Here is a 23,035-nt window from a genome sequence, read left to right on the forward strand (position 1 = left end):
TCTCCCTGCTGGCGCCATGTTGCTTTGGGGCGGAAGTAGCGGAGCCCGGGCTCGGCCCCCTTAAAGGGACAGGCACGACTCTAACCTTCCGGGCGCCCTTGGTGACAAGCAGTGAAGCAGCCGAGGCGCAGGTGAGTAACTGATGCCTGAGCGTTGCTGCCCAGAGGTAAGATGCCGCGGCCGGAGGACATGATAACCGGTTCCGAGCTGGATTGTGCAAAAGTACTCGCAGCGTTTGGGTGCTGCTGGGATAGCAGAGTGGCTGCCGGAAAGTTTACTCCGGCTGGGAGCCGCCGGCGGGAATAAATTGCGCGCGCTTCTCGCTGAGCCGCACTCGGACACTGGGACCCACCGGGCTGGTTCTCTCTGCATCCACATCCCCTCCCCACCCCGCAATCGTACCGGTGGGGAAGATGGAGCCCAAGGTAACTGCAAATTCGGGGCAGAGTCGGGGCTTGGAACCGGGTTACGGACTCCAGCTCTGCAGCTCTGTGGATCGCGAGTCCTGGTAGCTTCCAGGCTGAAAATAGTAACGGCAACCATGTCAAACAATAATCCATACAATGTCATACTGTGCAGCCACTAACACGAAAAATGTTCAGTACGCACTAGTAATATGGGGTGACTTCCAAGATACCTTAGATGAAAAAAAGGAAGGGGTAAAGAGAACAGCGTTGATCTGCTCTACCATTTGTGTAAAAGAACGTATATGGGGTTTGGGGGTGGCTGTGGGTGTGTGCACCAGACGTCTGGTAAGATGCACAAGAAGTTAACTGGGGTGGCCTGGGATAGGAGAGCTGGGCCCCGGGGTACCTGGCAAGGGGGAAGAATTTATTACCATGTGCACAGGTTGGTTATTTTAAAAATAGAATGAAGACAACAATGCCTCCCTTCCACCAAGTGCAGCTCTCCTGCTGGGAGGTCTTCCTTTCCCGTTATTAGAGGAGAAAACAGGCTCCAGGCGATTAGGGACCTTGGCAATATCTCACTGTCAGCTAGTGGAATTTGAAGCTGGACTTTGAGCCCTGGAGGATTTTACATTAATGCCCACAGTTCTGGTTTATCCATTCCCTGTGGAGCAGGGTTTTTTGTTATCAACCATACAACACCAGCGTGGGGCCTGGCACACAGCAGGTATCCAGTAACTGTTTATTGGCTGTTTACTGACTGACCAAGTGGAACAAACAGGAGACAACCTGAAGTGTAGAAGGAAGAGGCAAACACTGGGGCCCAGAGCCCAGACTGGGGCCCAAGGTTGGCCCCTTTCCCAACCTTGAGACTGTGGACCTGGCATGTCCCTCCCTGAGCCTCCATGTCCCCACCTATAAAACTGACAACCACAACTCCAGGGCCTGACACTGAGTGCTCCCACCTGTCCTGCTTTGTGCTTTACATGCACATTAGCCCCATTTTACAGATCAGTAAGTGAAGCACAGAGAAGTTAAGAAAGTTGTCCAAAAAGCGTCGCCACAGGCCTCACTTCCTGGAAGAGGCTGGGTTCCTTGGTCTCTCCCTCAGCCTCCTTGAATCACCAGCATTAATACTTTGGGGAACCTACGATGTGCTAGTTGAGCTGCCAGAGGGTGAGGATCAGTGGAGAACAGGACATACACACAGTTCCTGTCCTTGGAGGGTGACAGAAACCCTGCAGTTAGCATCTGTGATGAGCGCTGCAGTGAGCAGAAGCTCAGGCCTTGGAAGCACAATGGAGGGAGCACCTGGCTCAACCCTAAGTGGAACCACGGCTTCTCAAAGGAGGTGACTTTTAAAATCTGTGACTGAAAGATGTGTAGGATGTCTGGAAGGAGAAATGATGTGGCTGGAGGCTGAAGTAGAGACACACTCATACCCGAAGGTAACTGGCATGATAAGAGACAATGCAGGTTAGAAACATTCAGCCTGGCTTCTGTGTGAATCACTCTTTCCTCTTGGAGAACGACTCCATATGGCAACATCTGTGGCTTCCCACCCAACACGCTACACTTAACTTTCCACATCTCCAAAGAGTAGGACTCCCTGATTTTATAATCCAGGTGGGGGTGACAAAGGAACTCAGGAGAGTTAAGAGCAATGAGAGTCGTTTACACTGATGCCCCCCTCACAATTCATTTGGTTCCCAGAGTGGCAGCCAACTTACTGACGCAGAAACTGCTCATGTGAATAAAGGTGTCAGCACAAGAAGCTCCTCCAGTCTTCCTGGCTGTCTGCTCACGTGGGTTCTCAGGTTGCCCATGTACTGGAACCTCTAACTGGGCATGACTCCTCCCTTCTGTAGCCAGCAAGCCAAAGTCACTCCAGCTGCAGCAGAAGAGGAATCACTCTGCCCTAACAAGACGTGGGACACTGCCAGCTCCCTGGACAATTTCCCTAACGCTCATCCTACTTCCTCATTTCAGGACAGTGGTACGAGCTTTGAATTTACCACGGGGTCCTTCTGTGCTTTTCTAGGACTCTTAACTTTGGGTAAGTCATTTCCCCATTCTGAGCCTCAGTTTCTCCATCTATAAAACTGATGTGACTCTCTAATGTTTCTGCCAGGCACTAAATATATGTACATATGTATTTTCTCCCATGTGTAAAACTTCCCTAAAGAGTGAGATTTTGATTTTGGATCTGAGTTCTATGCCAGGAGAAATAAGGAGTAGGGTACCTACTGTGTGTCTCACTTGGGGTCCCCACCCACCAACCCCTCTGGCCCGAAAACCTGCAGCCTGGGCTCCAGAAGTCCTTTCTCCTTTGCCAATTCCAAACCCAGGGGGAGCTGTGTATAAGTCAGTGGACTTGTTAGAACTCCCGGACAGGCTGTCACTTCCCTCAGGGCAGAACCATTCACTTGACAAGTTTTCACCAAACACTTGTCTCAATAGGGATTCTGTTTTTAGATCTCCTCCCATCCCCCCTGCCCCCGCCCCCAAATTGGGATTCATTATCTGAAAAGCGATTTTGTTGTCCTGCTTGGTTAACTAACCTTTATGGAAAGCCTTATGCGTTTAAATATTAATAGTGTATTGTGAGCCAGGACAAGTGCTAAATGCTTTCTGGGAATGATTGCATTGTTATTGTCCCCATTGTACAGGTGAAGAAGCTGAGCTTCGAGAGGCTGTGCTATGGTCCCATATTTAGTTCCGAGTGGAGCTGGGATCGTTTTATCCCAGTCCAAGTTCAAGCTTTCATCTTCCATGATTGTTCATGTAACAGACTGGTCTTGTCTGGGCATGGTACCCCCTTCCCAGGCCCCTGCTCCAGAGGTGCCATGGTTTGTGTTTTCTCAGTAACTGGGAAGCTCCCGACATTTTGAGCCCGGGAATGCTATACTCCCTTCTAGGCACTGGATAGATCAGCCCAGTACAGAACTGACTCACCCCAATGACCAGGTGTACCACTATTGAGAAACACAGTGTCCTTATTGCGTAGTAGAATTGGCTTAGGTGACGTGGCAGCCTGTGAAGCCAGAATCGCCTTGCCTGCCTGTGCAAGCTTCCATTCAGGGAAGAAGCTCCTGTCCCCACAAGCTGATGGTCTCCTGCCGGCAGAGGAGCTGATAAAGGTGCCAGCACCCACCTCCTGAAACAGGGATTTGGGGGGATGAGTTTGGACTTTGGAAACAGGTGAACCAGGGTTTGAATCCCTGCTCAGGTTTTCTCAGTTGAGTGTGCTCTGTTCATTCTCCTCTTGGGAGGTAATGGGGATAATGTGGTCCTAGTGGACTTTTGTGAAGATGAGAGAATTTAGCACAGGGGTCAGGTACATAGTAAGTGCTCTCTGAGTTCAGAGAAGGGCCTGGCTGGGTACGGAAAGCTTCAGAGAGGAGGCAGAGCTGGGGCTAGGTCCTGCCAGGGGGATCAAATTGGAGAGCGTGCCAGGCAGGGGTACACCTTGAGCAAAGGTGGGTAACGTCTATTCAAAAGCAAAGGATTTATATATTCAGAAGAGAAGAGAGCATGGAAACTCCAAACTGTATTCACGCTAGCTCCAAAGGCCAGGCTTAAGAGGCTTTGGACTTTATCTGGTATCAACACAGGCTGTTTGGCAAGGCTGGTCCAACGGGAGGTGTAGCTGACATCAGCCACCAGAGTACCGGTCACTGAGGCATTTCCTAGGGATCACTCCACTGTCGGTCACCAGTTGTAGGGCCTTCTGGCCAAGAACGTGGCCAGTAGCTGCCCAGGTTGATAGAGGCGTGTGTCAGGGGAGGACACTGACCACTGGCCTTCGGCCCCTGATCTAGCAGCAAGGAAGCCTGGGATCTTAGATGCCTGGGAAGCTGCACTAGAAGGTGTCGTAAGGGTCATTTGGTGCATTTCAGGTGGGTTTGGCCTCCTGAGTGCTGTCACTGAGCCTGAGCTGCCTGCATTGCAGCACTTCTCCACGGACTTATTTTTAGGTAATAATAATAACGATGACATTTGTTGAACACTGACTCTGCCGGGCAGAGTCGGGTGTTATCTCATTGACTTCTCACTAGAGCCCTATGAGGCTGGTACTATCATTATTTTCATTTCAGAAATTATTCCCGGGAAGGTTTAATAATTTGCCAGAAGTCACACAGCCGGTAAATAGTTTCAGCCTGAGGTCTGTCTGATTCCTTATTGAATCCTTATTGAAAGCCTTATTAAAAAAAAAATCAAACTATATAGAAGTTTATACGACCCCAACCCTTCTCGGGGAAAGCCACTGTTAATAATTAGGTGGCATCCCTGGAAACACCCTAATATACAAACATACATAATTAAGCAGTCCTTGCTTTGTACAGTTCTGATAGGAAAGACTTTCAGATACTACCATTTAAAGTAAGTTTTAACTTTTGTGTATCAGAGGACACTAGTCCCTCAACAACACGGTTCACATTTCAGTTGCCATGTTATATTGCCATGTTATATTTATGAGTAATTGCATAAAGTGTGAACTTTGCTGCTGGCTCCTCAGCCCATAAATTGCTATGGGATAACAGATGTGCGTAATGCTCAATGACCAATCACGTCACTTCTTTCAAAAGCCTGTCATTGATTGGTCACCATGCATGTTATTCAGTTGATATCCAGATAGCAAAGCATGCAGTTGTGTTGCCTCTTGTCCCCCAGAGGTAAACCCATGTGACATTTTACAGAAACAGATCATCAAAAGAGGGGACAGGCTAATAAAGATGAAAGTGCCACAAAGAAATGCAAAGTGATAACACGGAGAGTGAAATTTGAATCAAATAGAAAAGGAGTCATAAAAGAAATAGCTGAGTGTAGGAATGTGGACACAGCAGCTATTCACTGTCCCACAAACTCTAGCTGTGCAGCCAGAGAAACTTAATGAAGGCAGATTTATCGACATAAATGACAGAAGCGGTTCAGACGAAAAGGATGAAATGTACAAATCGGTGGCATTGAGTGTGTTCACAATGTTGTACAGCCACCACCTCTCTAGTTTCAAACTTTTTCATCACCCCGGAAAAACAACCCAGACTCATTAAGTAAGCATTCCACATTTCTCCCTCCCTCCCATTTCCTGGTAACTAATCTGCTTTCTGACTCTATGGGTTTGCCTATTCTGGACATACGAAAGTAATCATATAATAAGTGACCTTTTGTGTCTGGCTTCTCTCGCTGACTATAATGTTTTTGAGGTTCATCCAAGTCATAGCAGGGATCAGTACGTCTGTTGTTCCTTCTTATGGCTGCATAATATTCCATTGTATGGATAGACCACAATCTACCATCACGTATTGCCGGACGTTTGGCTTGTTTCCACCTTTTGCCTATTGTGAATAATGCTGCTATGAACATTCATGTACAAGTTTCTGTGTGGATATATTTTCATTTCTCTTTAGTACACACCTAGGAGTGGAATTGCTAGGTCATCAGGTAATTTTATGTTTAAACTTCATAAAAAATAAAAACTTTTGTGCCTCAAAGGACATTGTCAAGAATGTTATCAAGGTCGTTGATTCATAGATGGAGTGAGGTAGACGTCTGACTGCGTTCTTTTGCCTGCAGTTATCTGGTTGTCCATTTGTTGAAGAGATTATTTCCCCCCCCATTGAATGATCTTGGCACCCTTGTCAAAAATCAATTGGCTGGAGATGTTTGAGTTTATTTCCGCGCTCTCAATTTTCATTCCATTGGTTTACATGTCTATCATTATGCCAGAGCCACACTGTTTTGAGCCACACTGTTTGATTGCTATAGCTTTGCAGTAAGTTTTGAAATCAATATGCTTTTTGGTTTTTAATTTTTCTTGGTGAATATTGGGAAACAGTGTGCTTTTTTCCAGGACCCATCAGCTCCAAGTCAAATCGTTGTCCTTCAATCTAGTTGTGGAGGGCGCAGCTCAGCTCCAAGTCCAGTCACTGTTTTTCAATCTAGTTATGGGGGGCTGGCGGGGTGCAGCCCACCATCCCATGTGGGAATTGAACCAGCAACCTTGTTGTTAAGAGCTTGTGCTCTAACCAATTGAGCCATCTGGCCGCCCCGCAGCATGCATTTTTCATGTAACCTGAATCTTTCTCCATGTCAGAATGACACGGGCGATCTCATTCCTTTTAGTAGTTGCATATTTTGATGAAGCGAGGTGACAGTCCCCTCCTGTGGCATGAAAGTCTTCTTGTGCCCCTATGTGTGGAGCCCTAGGGCCAGCTCGCCCAAAGTCTAGCCAAGGCTGGCTCTGCCTGCCCCCTGCTGGCAGTTTCGGGAACAACAAGCCCACAACAACCGAGTCCTTGTCTATTAATGCTGATGTCAAGGACCGCGGTGTTGATGGGTGAGGGCAGCCCACGTGGCCACCTGTGCCCTTCCCACGAAAACCCCCAATGGCTTCTTCCTCCCCTTCGAATTCTTGGAAACTGCCCTCACTACACCCACATGTTCACAGACACAAGACAGATGTGTGCACACACTCAGGTGCAAACACGCATATTTGCACGTAAAGTCACAACTACCCCAGGCGTTTGCCAATGTTCAGGGTCACATTTTGATTTTCATGGGCCCCGCTCTCCATTAAAAAAATTTTAAAAAATTACATTTTATAACTGTTGATATAAAGAAGGAATATCATCCAGGCTGAATCCATTATTATATTTATTATTATCGTATTCTTTTTTTCTTATTTTAAAATACATTAAAATTAAAACATGTTCCATGGGTCCTCAGCACTAGACCTCCTGAGGAGGACTGGTGGAGGAGTCAGCCCTGCCGGGCAAATATGAGTGAATTCACACACATCTATCCATGTGCCATATTATAGTAATTCAATGAATATTCAAAAAGTGCCCACTCTATTATTAACATCTATCATTTCCTGGGCACCTTTTATGGGCCAGGCACTAAGCGAAGTCCTCTTCATGAATTATCTTTTTATTTTATAGATAGGGAAACTGACGTTTAGAGAGGTAAAGTGACTTGCCGTGGGTCAGAGGCCAAGGTATGCCTGACACCAAAACCACTGTTCTAAGCCTCTCCCCAGGGGTCTGTTTGGGGCCTGGTCCTGGGTGAGCACAGACCTGCCCCGTGGATGGTGCAGTGTAATGCTCACTGCCATGCCCACAGACTCACTTGGGCACACACACCATCCCCTGCCCTGGCAGCCCCCTGCAGTGAAAGCCCAACCCTGGTTGCCAGCCCCAGCCCCGGGGCAGTCAGTCTGGTCAAGCGTATCCTATCCAGCACAGGCTCTCCTCGCCCTCTGTGGAGCCAGGTGGCCCAGGCCACCTCCAGTCCCAAGAGCTGGCAGTGCCCAGAGAGGGTGAGGGGCTGAGGTTGTAGCAGAGGAGAGGGAAGGGCCACAAGCTGGGGTCTTGTTCAGCGTGTGTTTTCGCCCTGTGCTGGGCCCCAGGTGGTGCAGACCCTCCTTCCACCTCCAGGAGCTCAATGTGAGTAGTAGTTGTTCTTTTATCCTTATTACCAATGTCTCTGTCTGTTAATGCAGGTGAGGCTAGCACCTGTTGAAAGGGTCTGATGACGGAGGTGCAGTCCTTACCGCAGTGCCTCATGCGGGGTGAGCGCTCAGCAAATTAGAGCTGAGGGTGTTCATGCTATTTCTACTACTGGAATCCAGTGAGATGATGAAGGCATGCTTTAAGGCACAGGAGGTCCAGTCACTTTAGGAGAAAGGGCAGAGTTGATAGACGTGGAGTGATGTGGGTGAGGGTGTCCGAGAGACGATCAGCCTACCGGCCATCTGCAGATTTTGAGCCCGGGCGTCGGGAGGCAGAGGAGCGTCCCTATAGGATTGAGTCCATCTGGAGGAGTCAGCAGGACATTGTGCCCAGGACAGGAGCAGCCAACCCTGCATCTGGCCAATGTAAGGGGACCGGATGGTCCCAGTTTTAGCACTGAAAATACCATGTCCTGGGCACCCCCTGAATGCTGGGCAAGTGGGCCGGTGGGTCCCCTTAGAACACGCAGCAGAAAAGGGGGCGCCTACTATGCCCAGCACTGACCTTGCTGTGGACCTCGGTCCGCTGGCTGAGTGAGGCTAAAGCACGCCGACACCCTCTGCCTGATATGACACCTCATAGAATGTCCCTCCTTGGATAATAATCACATTACCCTTTGTTTCTTTGAGTTCTGGTACTTACTTCCTGCAGGATTCCTCTGGGAACTGACTCTCGATTCTGAGAGAAGAGAGGGTGAACTCTGGCCAGACTGACGTCTCAGCTCCTGGAATCTGCCAACTCTGGGTCTTTTTGCCCTTCTCTCTACCTGGTATGCTTTCCCCTGCTTTGGGTCACAACTTGAAGGCGACATCCTCTTAGGGGCCCTGCCCAACTCTCAAGGACCTGGCTGATGCCCATAGCGCCCTCTAGAGCAGCCTCTGACCCTAAACACCCACTTTTTCAGGGTTTTGGTCTGACACCCCCGTTTTTCTCCCCCCCCCAACCTTGCAAGAGAGAGGAAGGAAGGCTGCTTGAAGGAAGAGTCTCAGACTGCAGTGCAGTTTTCAGAAAATTTCAGCAAAGCCTGTGGGAGTCCTCGAGAGTGCTGCGTCTCCCAGCAATAGCCCGCCTCCCTATCCGTCAGGCACTGGCTGGGGTCAGCTGTGGAAGAACGGCCTCCGTGCTGAGGACCAGGACGGATTCTGAGCACAGCTGTCCCCTCAGTCAGTTAGGCCCCTAGCATCAGAGAGACACATTCCCATGGCCACCACAAAGGCACTGCCGCTTTTTTTTTTCAACCTTGGCAATTTTTAAAAACAGCTTTATTGAGATATAATAATACACGCACCATGTCATTCATTCAACCACGTAAAGTGTACTGTTTGGTAGTTTTTAGAAGATTCATACTTGTGCAACCATCATCACCACTATCTGGTTTTAGAACATTTTCGTCACACCAAAAGAGACCCCGGACGCATTAGCAGTCTCTCCCCAGCCCCCTCACTCCCAGCTAAGGTTGCAAGCACTGATCATCTACTCTCTCTCTCAATAGATTTGCCTGTTTCACATAAATGGAATCATCATTTGTGGTGTTCTGTGACTGGCTTCTTTTACTTAACATGTTCTCAAGTTTCATCCCTGTGGTAGCGTGTTTCAGTACTTCATTCCCACTTATTGTCGAATGATATTCCATCATATGGATTAATCCATTTTGTTTCTCAGCTGATGTCCATCAAATGATGGGCATTTAGGTTGTTTCCATGTTTTATGAATATGCTCCTTGTGAGTTCATGTACAAGTTTTTATGTGAACATGTTTTCATTTCTCTTGGGTATATGCCTCAGAGAGGAATTGCTGGGTCATATGGTGACACTATGTTTAACATTTTGAGGAACTTCTAGGCTGTTTACCACAATAGCTGCACCATTTCACATTCCTAGAAGCAGTGTACAAGGCTTCTAATATCTCAATATCCTCGAAACACTTGTAATTATCCACCTAATTTCTCACAGCCATCTTAGTGGGTGTGAAGTGGCATTTTAATGTGCCATTTCCCTAATAACTAATAATATTGAGCATATTTTCATGTACTTATTAGCCATTTATATATCTTTGGAGAAATTCCAACTTATGATTTGCAGATATTTTCTCCCATATCATGGGTTGTCTTTTTTACTTTCTTGATAGTGTCCTTTGAGGCACAAAAGTTTTTATTTCAATGAAGTTCAATTTACTTATTTTTTCTTTTTTTGCTTGTACTTTTGGTATTGTACATAAGAAACCATCTTCTAACTCAAGTCACAAACATTTACTCCTGTTTTCTTCTGGGAGTTTTATAATTTTAGCTCTTAGTTTTAGGTCTATGATCCATTTTGAGTTAATTTTGGTGTATGGCGTGAGGTAGGGGTCCAAGTTTACACTTTTGCACGTGGATATACAGTTATCCCAGCACCATTTGTTGAAAGGCTATTCTATTCTTTCTTACTGACTTTTCTTGGCACCCTTGTCAAATAACAATTGACCCTAAATGTGAAAGTTTATCTTTGGACTCTCAATTTTATTCCATTCATTTCTATGTCTTTCCTTAGGCCAGTTAGCACACTTTCTTGGTTCCCGCAGCTTTCTTAGTACTCTTTGAAATTGTGCAGTGAGCTGTCCAATGTTTTTCTTCTTTTGTAAGGCATTTACTTTTTAAATTTATGTCTGTTAAGTCTCTTTTAATCTATAGTGCCCCAGACTTTTTTTTTTTTTTTTTTTTGCCCTTGCATTGTATTTGTTGAAGAGCAGGGTCATCTGTTGTATAGAAGTTCCATTGGCCTGAATCTGTTGATTGCATCTCTGATGTCATTTAACATGTTCTTCTGTCCCTTGTATTTTAGTGATCCAGAGGCGTTATCTGATTTAGATTTGGTTTTAGCACAGGAATGATTTGCAGGTGGTGTGTGTTTCCAGAGTCAGAACATGGTGTGGGGTTGATGCTCTCTGTGATGTTAGGTGCTGCTAGGATCTTCTTCTGGATCAATTGTTTTCATTAGAGGAGATTTACATTTTTAAAGGGTCACCTGAGCTTAAGGGGTGGGGGCGGGGGTCACAGGGTGGTTTGGAGGACTGAGGGATGATAATCCTGCAGCAAAGCACTTCTTGCCATGCCTGGCACACAGTGGTCACTCAATAAATACTAGCCCTTATTGTTGTTGTTATTATTAGAGGTGTAACGCTGTGTGTGTGGGACCCAAGTCCTGGGCTTGGAGCCATTCTCTGGCCAGGGTGTTTTACCCTCTTCTCCTCTGTCCCTGGAGAAGTCATCAGTGCTCCATGGCTCTAGGAGGCATGTTCAGGAATGCAGCAGCCACCTATTTGCACCTGGTGGGGTCCCTCCAGAGAAAGAAGGCTGGAGCTTCACTCACCCGGTACTTGCACCAGACTGTAAGTGCATTCTGTCACATGCATGACCTGGGGCCCCTGGGATCTGGTTTGGTCCTGGCTTCAAATCTGGACATGCGCCTCCTCCTTTAGGAAGCCTTCCCTGGCTGCATCCTGGATGTAGGTCCCTCCCTGGCCCTTGCCTCTAATCTAGAACTTGTAGCTCTGCGTCTGAATCCCATCCGGCTGCCTCCCTCATCATCTCCCAAGCCCAGCCCATGTTTGGTACACAGTAGGTGCTCAATAAATGTTGGCTGAATGAATACATTTTGTATAAGCCCAAGAACAGGCACTGTTTCCTCACTTACCTAAGCATTGTGTGACATACTTGAAGGTCACTCCTTTGAGCACCCCAAGTTTCTGGGGTGCCCACATTATTTTTGCATTCTCCAAACTCATTTACTTCCTTTGTTCTCCCTCTCTCTGTGCCCCTGTACCCCTCTGCTCTTTCCCACCCTAACCCTCGTCAGATTTCCCCCACTCCAGCTTCTATCCTCTCTCCCACTCCTGACTCGTCTTTGCTTTATTTTTTATTTTATTTATTTATTTATTTATTTATTTATTTATTTATTTATTTATTTATTTTTAAGGAGGGCGCAGCTCACAGCGGCCCATGTGGGGACCGAACCTGCAACCTTGTTGTTGTTAACACCACGCTCTAACCAACTGAGCTAACCGCCACCCCCGTCTTTGCTTTATTTTTGAAGACTCCCCAATTCAAAAGTAATTCCTTGTTGAATCCATGATGCCATCAATTGTGAGATGCACTGATACATTTTTGGCCTAGTAAATGTGGGAGATGCTCACGTGAAATTAAATCATCTATAATCCCAAAGAGTCAGAGAGGACCTTTGTTAATATTTTGATGTATTTTCTTCCAAACATTTTTTTCTATTCATAGGTAGTCATAGAAAAAATGTACGTATATACAAATATATATTAGGGTATATTTTTTACAAAATGTAATCATACTTTATGTACTACTTTGTGGCCTGTTTTATTAATATCAGTATATCACATTGATAAATATTCCTCTTCTAAAACACGATTTTTCTCCCACATTTTTAACCATGAAAACATGTAGTTTAGAAAACTTAGAAAATAAGAAAATTATAAGGAAAAAAGAAAAAGATATCTGTTAACCAACCAACTAAAGGTAATCACTGCTAATTAACATTTTGGTGATAACATGATTTTCCCTGGCAGGAATCACCCTCATTAAACTAGTTTGACATGTACTGAGTGCCAGGCCTGGTGACAGGTGTCAGGGAAGGATTCAGTGAAGGGACAGGGCCTCCACCATCGGCAAAGCACCCTCTAGGTACCAGGCCCCATGCTGGACTCTCTTCCAATTGCTCACACTGGCAGGACTCTCAGACTATGGCAAAACCTGGCCCACATACAGACGGTTCCCAGGCCCTTGAGGGTGGGGACCTGGTGCTACGCAGGGAGTATCGCTGCCACCCTGATGAGGGACCTGTCCAAGGTCCTGCCCAGCTCCTCCTCTGACCTTGCGCAGATCCCTGACCATCTCTGTCTTCATCTCTAGATGGGGATTATCATGGCACCTCTGATGGGGTGCTGGGGGCGGAGCAAGACCATGAGAAACAGTGAGAGCTCACTATTTGCCACAGCAGGTGGCTGAGAACATTAGAGACCTGGCTCTGCTACCTGTCAGCCATCTGAGACCCACAGACCCTCTAAGAGACCACAAGCCCATGCTCCTATTTATACTGATGAGGAGACTGAGGCCAGGAGGGGCTAAATCACCTGGACCTGACTTTGGAGGCCCTTAGGCCGGACCAGTGTCTGCACACCTGTGGGTGACAGGGAAGCTGGAAGGAACACGGGATGGAAGGGGTTGCTGGAGGAGGGCCCCTGAACGCCCCCAGAACTGAGCAAGTTCACCTGAGTCAAAACGTGGCCTCGTCTCAAACAGGCCTGAATCTGAGTGTATTTGTTGTGTGACTTTGAACACATCACTCCCCACTCTATTTTCTCATCTATAAAATAGACGCAGCCAGATTGTTCTGAGAAGTAAATGGAATTGCTTAGCAAGACCTCTGTACATGGAGGCCGCTGCTGTCACTTTCCACAATCCTTCCCCTGTTCTACCCTCCCCCCTCTTCTTCCTGCTCCTCCCCCTCAGCCCCTAGCCCCTCCTGAGTCAGACTTGAGCCTGACTGAATCCAGGCCGTGTCTCAGGACTTGCGGAGCTGGGCTGGCAGGTGGCCCACAAGTCAAGCGGGTTCGGTGGGGAGGAGCCAGGCACAGTGTGGACGAGCTGGGAGGCCAGCTGGAGCCCTCCCGGCTCCCTGGAAGTGCTGATCTCCGCCTCCTGCCCGGAAGTGGATGGGTGGAGCTGTGTTCAGACAAAATATCTGCCTCCCTAACTGGGCAGGCCCAGGCAGCGGCACTTCCACCACTGTGACCTTCGCTTGCTCTGTCTCTAGCTCACCATGCAGAAACGGCTGCACGCTCGAAGGCTGGACAAGATTGACAAGAATCCATGGTGAGCCGGGCAGGACCGGGGAGGGGTGTGGGGGCTTGGGGGGGGGCAGGACAGGGTTGCTAGTCCCAGAGTTTGCAGCAACTCCGCGGTACTCGGGATGGTCAGATTTGCAACCTCAACTCATTAGAGGTGAGACCGGAAGCAGCAGGTGTGAGTTCGAATCTCAGCTTCACCCTGCTTGGCGCTGGCACTGGAGCCGGTGACACACGTGCCCTGAGCCTCAGCTCCCCAACTGCGAAATGGAGACAATTCTATTTCCCTTGAAGGGCCTTGGGAGGATAAGGCAAAACACTGTATGATAGCAATTGCCATTACCTGGGCACAGGCTAAGGACTTTCCAGGGACTATTTTATTTCACACTTAGTACAGAGGAAGATAAGCTAAACGGAGAAGGTAAGATGCAAGCAGTTCTTCACTGGACGTTTGCCGAGGTTAATTTCTTTTCTTCATTGCCTTATTCCAAATACAGAAGGTGTATGTGCCCAGTGACTACCGTGTTTCCCCGAAAATAAGATCTAGCTGGACAACCAGCTCTAATGCGTCTTTTGGAGCAAAAATTAATATAAGACCCGGTATTATATTATATTATATTTTATATTATAAGAACCCGTCTTATAGTAAAATAAGACTGGGTCTTATATTAATTTTTGCTCCAAAATACGCGTTAGAGCTGATTGTCCGGTTCGGTCTTATTTTCTGGGAAACACGGTAGTGATTGTATGGCTGCAATAGGAAGATGTGTGAGAAAGATTTAACGACCTTCCCATTCCCCCCCGACCACTGGCCAGGAGCATAGAGATACCTCTGTACTTAAAAAAAAAGAAAATATTGACTATTGTTTTTACAAAACATGGGGCGATCTTTTCTTTCAAACTGCCCTCACATACAGCACTTTGTGTTTTACAAAGATGTTCCTCCTCCATCTTCTTGTTCGATGCTCCATGGTGTTTGGGACGGGGGAGCCAGGCCCAGATGCCCTGGAGAGTCTGGCTGTGCTCTAGGCGGGGCCTCCAAGGGCCTGATCCTCAGCCTGCCACCCTCTGTCCTCTCTGTGAAGCAGGTTAGGCAGCCAGGGGCCCATTTTGCAGATAAGGTTCAACTCAGTGGGGAATGACAAGGAGGAAGGCTAGGAGAGGCAGCAAGATTCTTTCCTGACTCACAGACCTGGCAGACTCTCAAACCCAACACCGCCATTGTACAGAAAGGGAGACTGAGGCCAGGAGAAGCTAAGTCTCATGCAGAGGCAGGCAAAGCAGGAGTGGGCCTAGGAAGGATGCACGGGACAGGAGGGCAATGTCAGGAGGGATAAGGGTCATGAGAGTCAGAGCAAAAGAGGGCACCAGGACCAGGACCCTACAGGCCCAATCTAGAGGGCAGCCAGTCCCTGGAGGGCATTTGAGCCTGGCACCCTAGTCCTGATTTTGCTTCTCAGTTCTGCCATTCGCTGCTGTGTGATTCTGGGCAGGTCACTGACCTCTCTGAGTTTCAGCAACTCCTTAGCTTAGGATGGGAATGGAACCACTGTAGTAGATGACACCTAAAGGGTAATGTTGATTCCATGTTTGTGCTCTACGGGGTTCGTGATGTAAAGATGATTTACTGTGCATCACAGTTGAGAACTTTCAAAGCCCCTGGGCTGAGACATCATGTAATTGGCACAGTGCCTGGCCCACCAAATCTCAAAGCACGGGACCAGTCATGACCCTGACACTGATCTTCAGGGCAGGACAGATGCTAGTTGTCCAGTTTTTCTAGAACAAACCCAGTTCATCGCTCACCTTACCCTGGAAATGGGTGGAGGTCCAGGTTGGGGTGGAGGGGTGGACTGATGCCAGCTCTCCATTTGTTGCCCAGGGTGGTGTTCACCAAACTGGCCAGTGAATGTGACGCCGTGAACTTGGGACAAGGCTTCCCTGACTTCCCGCCCCCGGACTTCGCCGTGGAAGCGTTTCAGCATGCCGTCAGTGGAGACTTCATGCTCAACCAGTACACCATGGCGTTTGTGAGTCTCCCAGCCCCTCTGGGCCCCTGGACACAGGCCTCTGCTCTGGGAGAGGAAGGGGTAGAGCCCAGGGAATTCAGTCCAGCAATATTCAGCGTTCACTGAGTGTCTCCTCTGTTCCAGTCCCTGGGACAGCTCATGATCTGAGAGAAAGGCAAACCAAAAAAACAAAGCAGAAAACAAAGCAAAAAAAGCAGAAAACAAAGGCAGTTGACATGCTGTAGTGAAACAGAATGGGGTACTGTGGGAGCAGGAAGAAAGAGATTCAGGGATGGCTTCCTGGAGGAGGTGACACCTAAACCGGGCCCTGAAAGACAGGCTGCTGACTGCTTTGGCTCTAAATGCAAACTCTTTCTCTAAAGGGCCACAGAGTAAATATTTACCAGCCCTAGGAGTAGAGCAATGGTTCTTAAACATTAGTATGCATCAGAATTGCCAGGAGGGACATTCCTTCCAATGCCACAATCCAGAGGTAACTACTGCCAACAGTTGGCTACTTTGTTGAGTGTTTAGATTTTTAAGCTTTTAACGTTTTAAAATGCTTGTATAAATACACACATACACAGGCACACACGTATATACCTACATGTGAGATTTGTATTTTTTAACACAAATGGACTCATACTATAAATAACGTTCTGTCATTTGTTTATTTCACTAAACAGCATGTCAGGGACAACTATCCATGTCAGAATAGCCTCATTCTTTTTAATGGCTGCATAGTATTCTATGGCCTAGATGTGCCACACTTTTCTTAACCAGCCCTGCACTGCTGGACTGGTTTGGATATCTCACTATTATAAACAATGCCACAGCGAACAGCTCTTTGGGTACATCTTTGTACACATGTGTGAGTGTTTCTCTCAGATAAATCCCCAGAAATAAAACTAGAGAATCAAAGGGTGTAAGCATTTAAGCATGTAATGGATATTGTCAAATGGCCCCCCCACCCCCTCGTTAGGTTTACTCACATTCCCACCAACAGATGTTCTCAGAGCTGGGGTGCACAGTTCACAGTGGCCCATGCAGGGATCAAACCGGCAACTCGGTGTTATTAGCACCGCGCTCTAACCAACTGAGCTAACTGGCCACCCCAAGGACAGTTCATTCTTTAAATTAAAGAGAGGGCAACCCATTTGTCTCACTCTTGCCGACCGTGGGCATTGTCAATTTTTTAAATATCTGCTCATCTCAACATTGTATTCTTATAGCAATATTTCAATGTTGTTTTTATTTGCTTGTCTTCAATTATTCTTCTTTCATATGCATTAGCACTTTTTCATGACCTACTTTACTTTTTCATTCGGATGTGTATTGTTGTCTTGTTGCTTTGTAAGAGCTCTGTATATGTTAACATCTTGTATCATTCTCTTATGTTATAATGTTTTTCTCTCTGTCTTTTAACTTCACTCAGGGTATATTTTGCTGTACAGAAATATTTAATTTGTATGTGGTCAGATCTGGTTTAGTGAATTATTTAGTTAAATTCTCGATCTTAAGCTTCAGTCACTTGGCTTGGCCTTGACTGTTTTGTAAGTGTCCTCAGCAAACAAGCGTATGGATCCCATCTTCCTCTCAAAGTGGAGTCCTTCCAAAGCTGTGGCATAAAGTCCTATTCCTGCACCTCAGCTGTGCGTGCCCAAGTCATTTCCTTTCACTGGGTCTTTATTTTTCTACCTGCCAAATGGGGGGAAAGCAAATAATACCCCTCTTGCAAGGCTGCTGGGAGGAGCAGGTGACACGAATATGCTCATTAAACTCAAAGAAAGGTGTTTCAAGTATGGAGTTCCGCTGCTTTGGGGGCTGTGTGGCACACACTCTGGCTGGTTCCCCACCACGTCCCAGCCCTGGGCATGGTACAGAACAGGCCTGATGGCAAGCACTACAGCGGAGATGAAAGAACTGATTCCCTTGGCCCCAGGCCCGCTGCTGGAAGATGTCAGAATTGCCTGGATGCAGCTGAGCAGGAGGGTGGGCCCAGGCTGAGCCAGGTGGCTGACCCTGCTCTCCTGGCAGGGTTACCCACCACTGACAAAGATCCTGGCAAGTTTCTTTGGGAAGCTGTTGGGCCAAGAGCTAGACCCGCTTGAGAATGTGCTGGTAACGGTGGGTGCCTACGGGGCACTGTTCACAGCCCTTCAGGCCTTGGTGGATGAAGGAGACGAGGTGAGTGGGTGAGGCTTGGGCCGGGTGGGGGCGAGGGGTCAGGGTGGCTGAGCCCACTAATCTGATCCTTGTACCAGGTCATCATCATTGAACCCTCTTTTGACTGTTATGAGCCCATGACATTGATGGCTGGGGGTCGTCCTGTGTTTGTGTCGCTGAAGCTGGTAAGGATGCTGGTTGGGCTGTGGGTAGGCAGAGGGGTCCAAGGAGTGTCCTGTGTTGGACACTAGAAAGTGGGAAAGAGGGAAGGAAGTGAAGGAGACCGGTTTCTCCAGGAGGTGGGGAGGGGTGTCCTGAGCCCCAAAAGGGCGAGCATGAGGGCAGATGACTGGGGGGAGGAGGGTCACATCTTTAACACTGACTGTGAGGTCAGTATTGCCACCCCCTCCCACCTCCTCTTACAGACCCCCACGAAGGACCGGGAACTAGATTCCAGCAGCGCCTGGCAGCTAGACCCCACAGAACTAGCCAGCAAGTTCACTTCTCGAACCAAAGCCCTGATCCTCAATACACCCAACAACCCCCTGGGAAAGGTAACTGAGAGTCTCCCTTCCAGGGACCCCTCCAGACTGGGGTCAAGTCCCCACTCTGTTACTGATTTGCTGCCTTGGGGCCTCAGTTTTTTCATCTGTGAAGTGGGAGGGCTCCCTTTGATGAGCTCTGAGGACCGAGGTCCCTGGAGGTCCCAGGCACAGGGGCAACATTCCCCAGGGAATGTGTGAGGGCTGGTGGTGGATCCGGCTGGGTGCCTCCATTACTCACGTCCCCATGACCCTGGGACAGTGACTTCATCTCCTGGAGTGTTTTCTCATCTGTAAAATGGGAACGTGACAAAACTGATGGACAGGAAAACCCAGTCTTCCTCCTGTGTGTCTCCTATACTCTGACACGACTACCACACTCACAATACCAGATATGTGTGGAGTTTTCCCACGCCAAGAAATTCCGAGACACCAGCACTGTAACTCCATTCTAACACTTATCTACCTGGGGTCAGCACCAGATCCCACAGGATGACAGCTCAGTCCCACAGGACTGCCCCCACCCCACTTCGGATGCCAGTCATAAGTTCAGGATGTCACCTGTGCTGACCAATCAGCTATAAATCTCAGCTTCCCATGACCCCCCTCCTCGGGTTCAATTAATTTGCTAGAGCAGCTCACAGAACTCACAGAAACACTTACTTACATTTACCAGTTTATTAAAGGCTATGATAAAGGATTCTGATGAACAGTCAGATGAAGAGACACATAGGGCGAGGTCTGGGAGGGTCCCGAGCTCAGGAGCTTCTGTCCCGGTGGAGTTGGGGTGCGTCACCCTCCTGGTGTGGACGTGTTCAACCTGGAAGCTCTCCAAACCCCATACTATCGGATTTTATGGAGGCTTCCTCACGTCAACATCATCAATTAACTCCATTGCCAGCCCCTCTCCTCACTCTGGAGAAGTGGCAGTGTGGGCGGGATGAAATTGCCAAGCTTCTGATGACGCGGTCTTTCTGGTGACCAGCCCCATCCAGGAGCCCACCCAGAGTTGCCTCATTAGACCAAAAGATGCTTCTAGTGCTCTCTCTCATCATTTAGGAAATTACAAGGGTCTCAGGAGTTCTGTGCCAGCAACTGGGGGCAGAGAGCAATATATATCTGTTCTGTTATCTCACAACCGACCTCACAAGGTCCGTGTTGCAAGGATTCTCTAGGATGGGGGCAGAAAAGCCCTTCGCAGTGGGTTTGGCTGTATCTTTTCTCTCTCTGAGCAGGCCTCTCTGTTTGGGGGTGGTCCCTGCAGGTGTTCTCCAAGGCAGAACTGGAGCTGGTGGCCAGCCTGTGCCAGCAGCATGACGTGCTGTGCATCTCTGACGAGGTCTACCAGTGGCTGGTCTATGATGGGTGCCAGCACATCAGCATTGGTGAGCCCAGGGTGCCCCCCCATGCCCTGGACATTGGTGCCAGGGCCTCGAGCCCAATTTGGGAGTCAGCGCAGGCCTGGTGATTCAGACAGAAGGGTCTGGAACCAGGCAGGTTTTGTGACCTGCGACAGTGACTTGACTTGTCTGAGAGCAATGGCACCTGCCTCCAGGGTTGTCATGAGGAGGGGCTGAAATAAGTCCTGTAAATAGCGCAGCGCTTAGCGAAGTTCAGTGTTGAGAGCCTGAGTGCCCGCTGGGGTCCAGCCACCACCCCTTCCCTCCGTCTCAGCAGCTGCTCTCTTTGACCTTGAGCAGCCACCCTCCCCGGCATGTGGGAACGCACCCTGACCATTGGCAGCGCTGGCAAGACCTTTAGTGTCACTGGCTGGAAGGTGAGTCGACGAGGATGGGGGTGACCCTTCCCCGCTACGACCTTGGCAGGAAAGGCAGCCTGGGAATTAAGGAGGCGTTTGGCCAGGTCCTAAAGGGCCTCACCCCACCCGTGTTCCTGGTCTAGGTGGGCTGGGTCCTGGGCCCGGATCGCCTCCTGAAGCACCTGCGCACTGTGCACCAGAACTCTGTCTTTCATTGTCCCACGCAGAACCAGGTGAGGAGGGGCAGGGCCACCAGAGCACCCAGGCTGGCTCCAGAGTCAAGTCACGCCTGACCTGCTTGTCCATCCACCCTCCCCAGGCCGCAGTAGCCCAGAGCTTCCAGCGGGAGCAGCTGCATTTCGGCCAACCCAGCAGCTACTTCCTGCAGTTCCCACAGGCTATCCAGCGCAAGCGTGACCACATGATCCAGAGCCTACAGTCCGTGGGCCTGAGGCCTGTGATCTCCCAGGGCAGCTACTTCCTCATCACAGACATCTCAGACTTCAGTGCGTGGGACTGGCTGGGCTGGGCAGGGAATGGGGTACTGGAGGCTGCCCAGGGCTCAACGTGGCCTCTGTCCCACAGAGAGCAGGATGCCTGACTTGCCTGGTGCTGAGGACGAGCCCTATGACAGTCGCTTCGTCAAGTGGATGATCAAGAATAAGGTGGGCTGGTCGTCTGCCAGGGCCGCTGTGTGTGGTTGTACAGGTTGTGCACTGCTGAAGGGTGCCTGACCATGGGGTTGATGGGCCAAAGTCCAGTCCAGCCTCTGCCATGAGCCCTGGTACAGGGTTGCATCCATTTCGAGGAACAGGGAGCCTGATTTTAATTTGCACAAAGATGCCGTGTGGGCTGGCAGGAGTTCCTGCCCTCTCAGGCCCTCGGTCTTGTACGTTGAGGAGTTGGCCCATGAACTCTGAGGTCCATCCAGCTCAGAGCTATGATTCTAAGGCCTATTTCTTCCCTGGCTCTGCCGGACCCCTGGCTTGGCCTCCATCTCTCCTCCGTATGTAAGAGGGACGTGGGGATGATGTTTTGGGGTTCTTTTCCTCTGACCTTGACATAGCACCAGGAGGTGTCACATTGACGCTAACTCTCCTTACCCCATTCCATCGTGGATGTCCTCTGTCCCCCCAGAGCCTAGGATTCCCAGGCTGTGGGGCCCTGTGCAGATGCAGCCTTTCTCCTCCGCAGGGCTTGGTGGCCATCCCAGTCTCCATCTTCTACAGCCAGTCACATCAGAAGCACGTTGATCACTATATCCGCTTCTGTTTTGTGAAGGTAAAAGGCAGGGCTGTGGAGGGGGGGCCTCCCCAAACTTCCCAAGGCCTCCTGGAGGGTGTGAGGAGAGGGGTAGGATCAATCTGTGTTGGTGCAGGATGAATCCACGCTCCAGGCCATGGATAAGAAGCTGCAGGAGTGGAAGGATGAACTTGGGGCCTGACGTCGCCCCCAGGGCCCTGTGTCACTTGGTTGGTCCCTGTACACTTTTCAGGGATCTGTCTTTGTCCAGGTTTTAGCCATTTCCAAGATGGGGGTAGGTGGTACTGGGGTCCCCTTCTCTGTGACACAGATGTCTGTAGGGAAGAGCCCTCCTTAGTCTTGGGGCATTCAGGAGCACCCCCCCCCACGGTGCCTACGATCCTGTTTTGGAGGTGAGGGAGGCCAGACCTGGACCTCTCCCTGCCCCTCCCTCGGTCAAGTTTTAGGGTCTTGGGTCCCCTCTGGCCTCCCCAGACTTGGCTGGCACTCAACAGGCAGAGTCCAACAGTGTCGTGTGCCGGCCCCAGCCAAGGCTCAGGCGTTCCTCCCGTTCCTTATCTGAACTTTACCTTAGGAAGTTACCTCAAGCCAGTACTTTTTGCCCATAATAAAATTTTAAGTTATTCAAACACTTTCGGCATCTCTCTGCGTCCCACTCTGGTGCTGATCGCTAATGGAAGTCACCTCTGTTCCTAGGAATCTCAGATCCTAGCCTCTCTTTGTACAAATGTATTTTGTAGAGTAAAACTGAGGCCCAAAGAAGGATGGGGACCTGGGACTCGTCCGAAGTCTAAACCAGGTTTAGAAGCTGGGGTTCAGAAGGTATGTTACTGGTGGAGTGTGTGTGTGTGTGTGTGTGTGTGTGTGTGTGTGTGAGAGAGATGGGGGCCTCGGATGAGTGTCTGATAGGGAAGATACACACAGTCCTGTTCCACAGGGGTCAGAGTGCAGGTCAGGAAAGCCAGACATTACACAATTAGACTGAAGGGGAGAAAAGCAACTCATGTTTATTGTACACCCGTGTATGCCAGGCACCTGGGTGCCCATGATCTCATTAAACAACCTCCTGAGACAAGATTTATTTTTCCATTTCATAAGTGAAGGAACCACTTTGGAGGTAAGGTGACTTGCCCAAGGCCATCCAGCTGGCAAAGGTAGAATGGGATTTGATGGGGGCGGGGGGGTGGTCCCACTGGAAAGCAATGGCAGCTCTTGAATTGGGAAGGTGGTGCTAGGGACTTACATTTGTATAACAAGTCCTTGGGTTTTGCCCATATCATATATTTAATTGGGGGAAACTCATACCGTGTTTCCCCGAAAATAAGACCTGGTCTTATATTAAGGTTTGCTCCAAAAGATGCATTAGGGCTTATGTTCAAAGGATGTCATGTGAAAAATCATTCTAGGGCTTATTTTTCGGTTAGGTCTTATTTTCAGGGAAACACGGTAGGAATATAGAGTATAATAAAATATATTTGGTCTTTGTCATTGGTTCCTGGCACAGAGTTCCTAAAACCCTTGGAATTTC

At 48.9% G+C, this 23,035-nt stretch overlaps 1 protein-coding gene across 21 annotated transcripts; it reads left to right on the forward strand.

Annotated features, from left to right (window-relative positions):
- Positions 1–34: 34 nt before the first annotated feature.
- Positions 35–22,138, forward strand: KYAT1 (kynurenine aminotransferase 1). Of its 21 annotated transcripts, none has more exons than XM_074331146.2 (16): positions 36–131; positions 2,397–2,463; positions 8,573–8,690; positions 11,161–11,287; positions 13,738–13,796; positions 15,651–15,798; positions 17,815–17,964; positions 18,042–18,128; positions 18,369–18,497; positions 19,750–19,870; positions 20,186–20,262; positions 20,388–20,477; positions 20,564–20,750; positions 20,830–20,909; positions 21,439–21,525; positions 21,602–22,138. In XM_074331146.2, exons 4-16 carry the CDS (start codon positions 11,177–11,179, stop codon positions 21,686–21,688), a joined length of 1,413 nt encoding a protein of 470 aa, XP_074187247.2. In that variant the 5' UTR covers positions 36–131; positions 2,397–2,463; positions 8,573–8,690; positions 11,161–11,176; the 3' UTR covers positions 21,689–22,138. The 21 variants fall into 21 exon arrangements, with proteins under 21 accessions (XP_074187252.2, XP_074187247.2, XP_074187251.2 ...); XM_074331153.2 differs by having other exon boundaries at positions 39–131; positions 21,623–22,138; XM_074331151.2 differs by lacking the exon at positions 8,573–8,690 and having other exon boundaries at positions 35–131.
- The last annotated feature ends 897 nt before the right edge of the window (positions 22,139–23,035 follow it).

Source organism: Rhinolophus sinicus, chromosome 16 (assembly GCF_057876585.1).
Source record: "Rhinolophus sinicus isolate RSI-liver-muscle chromosome 16, RSI-T2T, whole genome shotgun sequence".
NCBI classification, from domain to species: domain Eukaryota; kingdom Metazoa; phylum Chordata; class Mammalia; order Chiroptera; family Rhinolophidae; genus Rhinolophus; species Rhinolophus sinicus.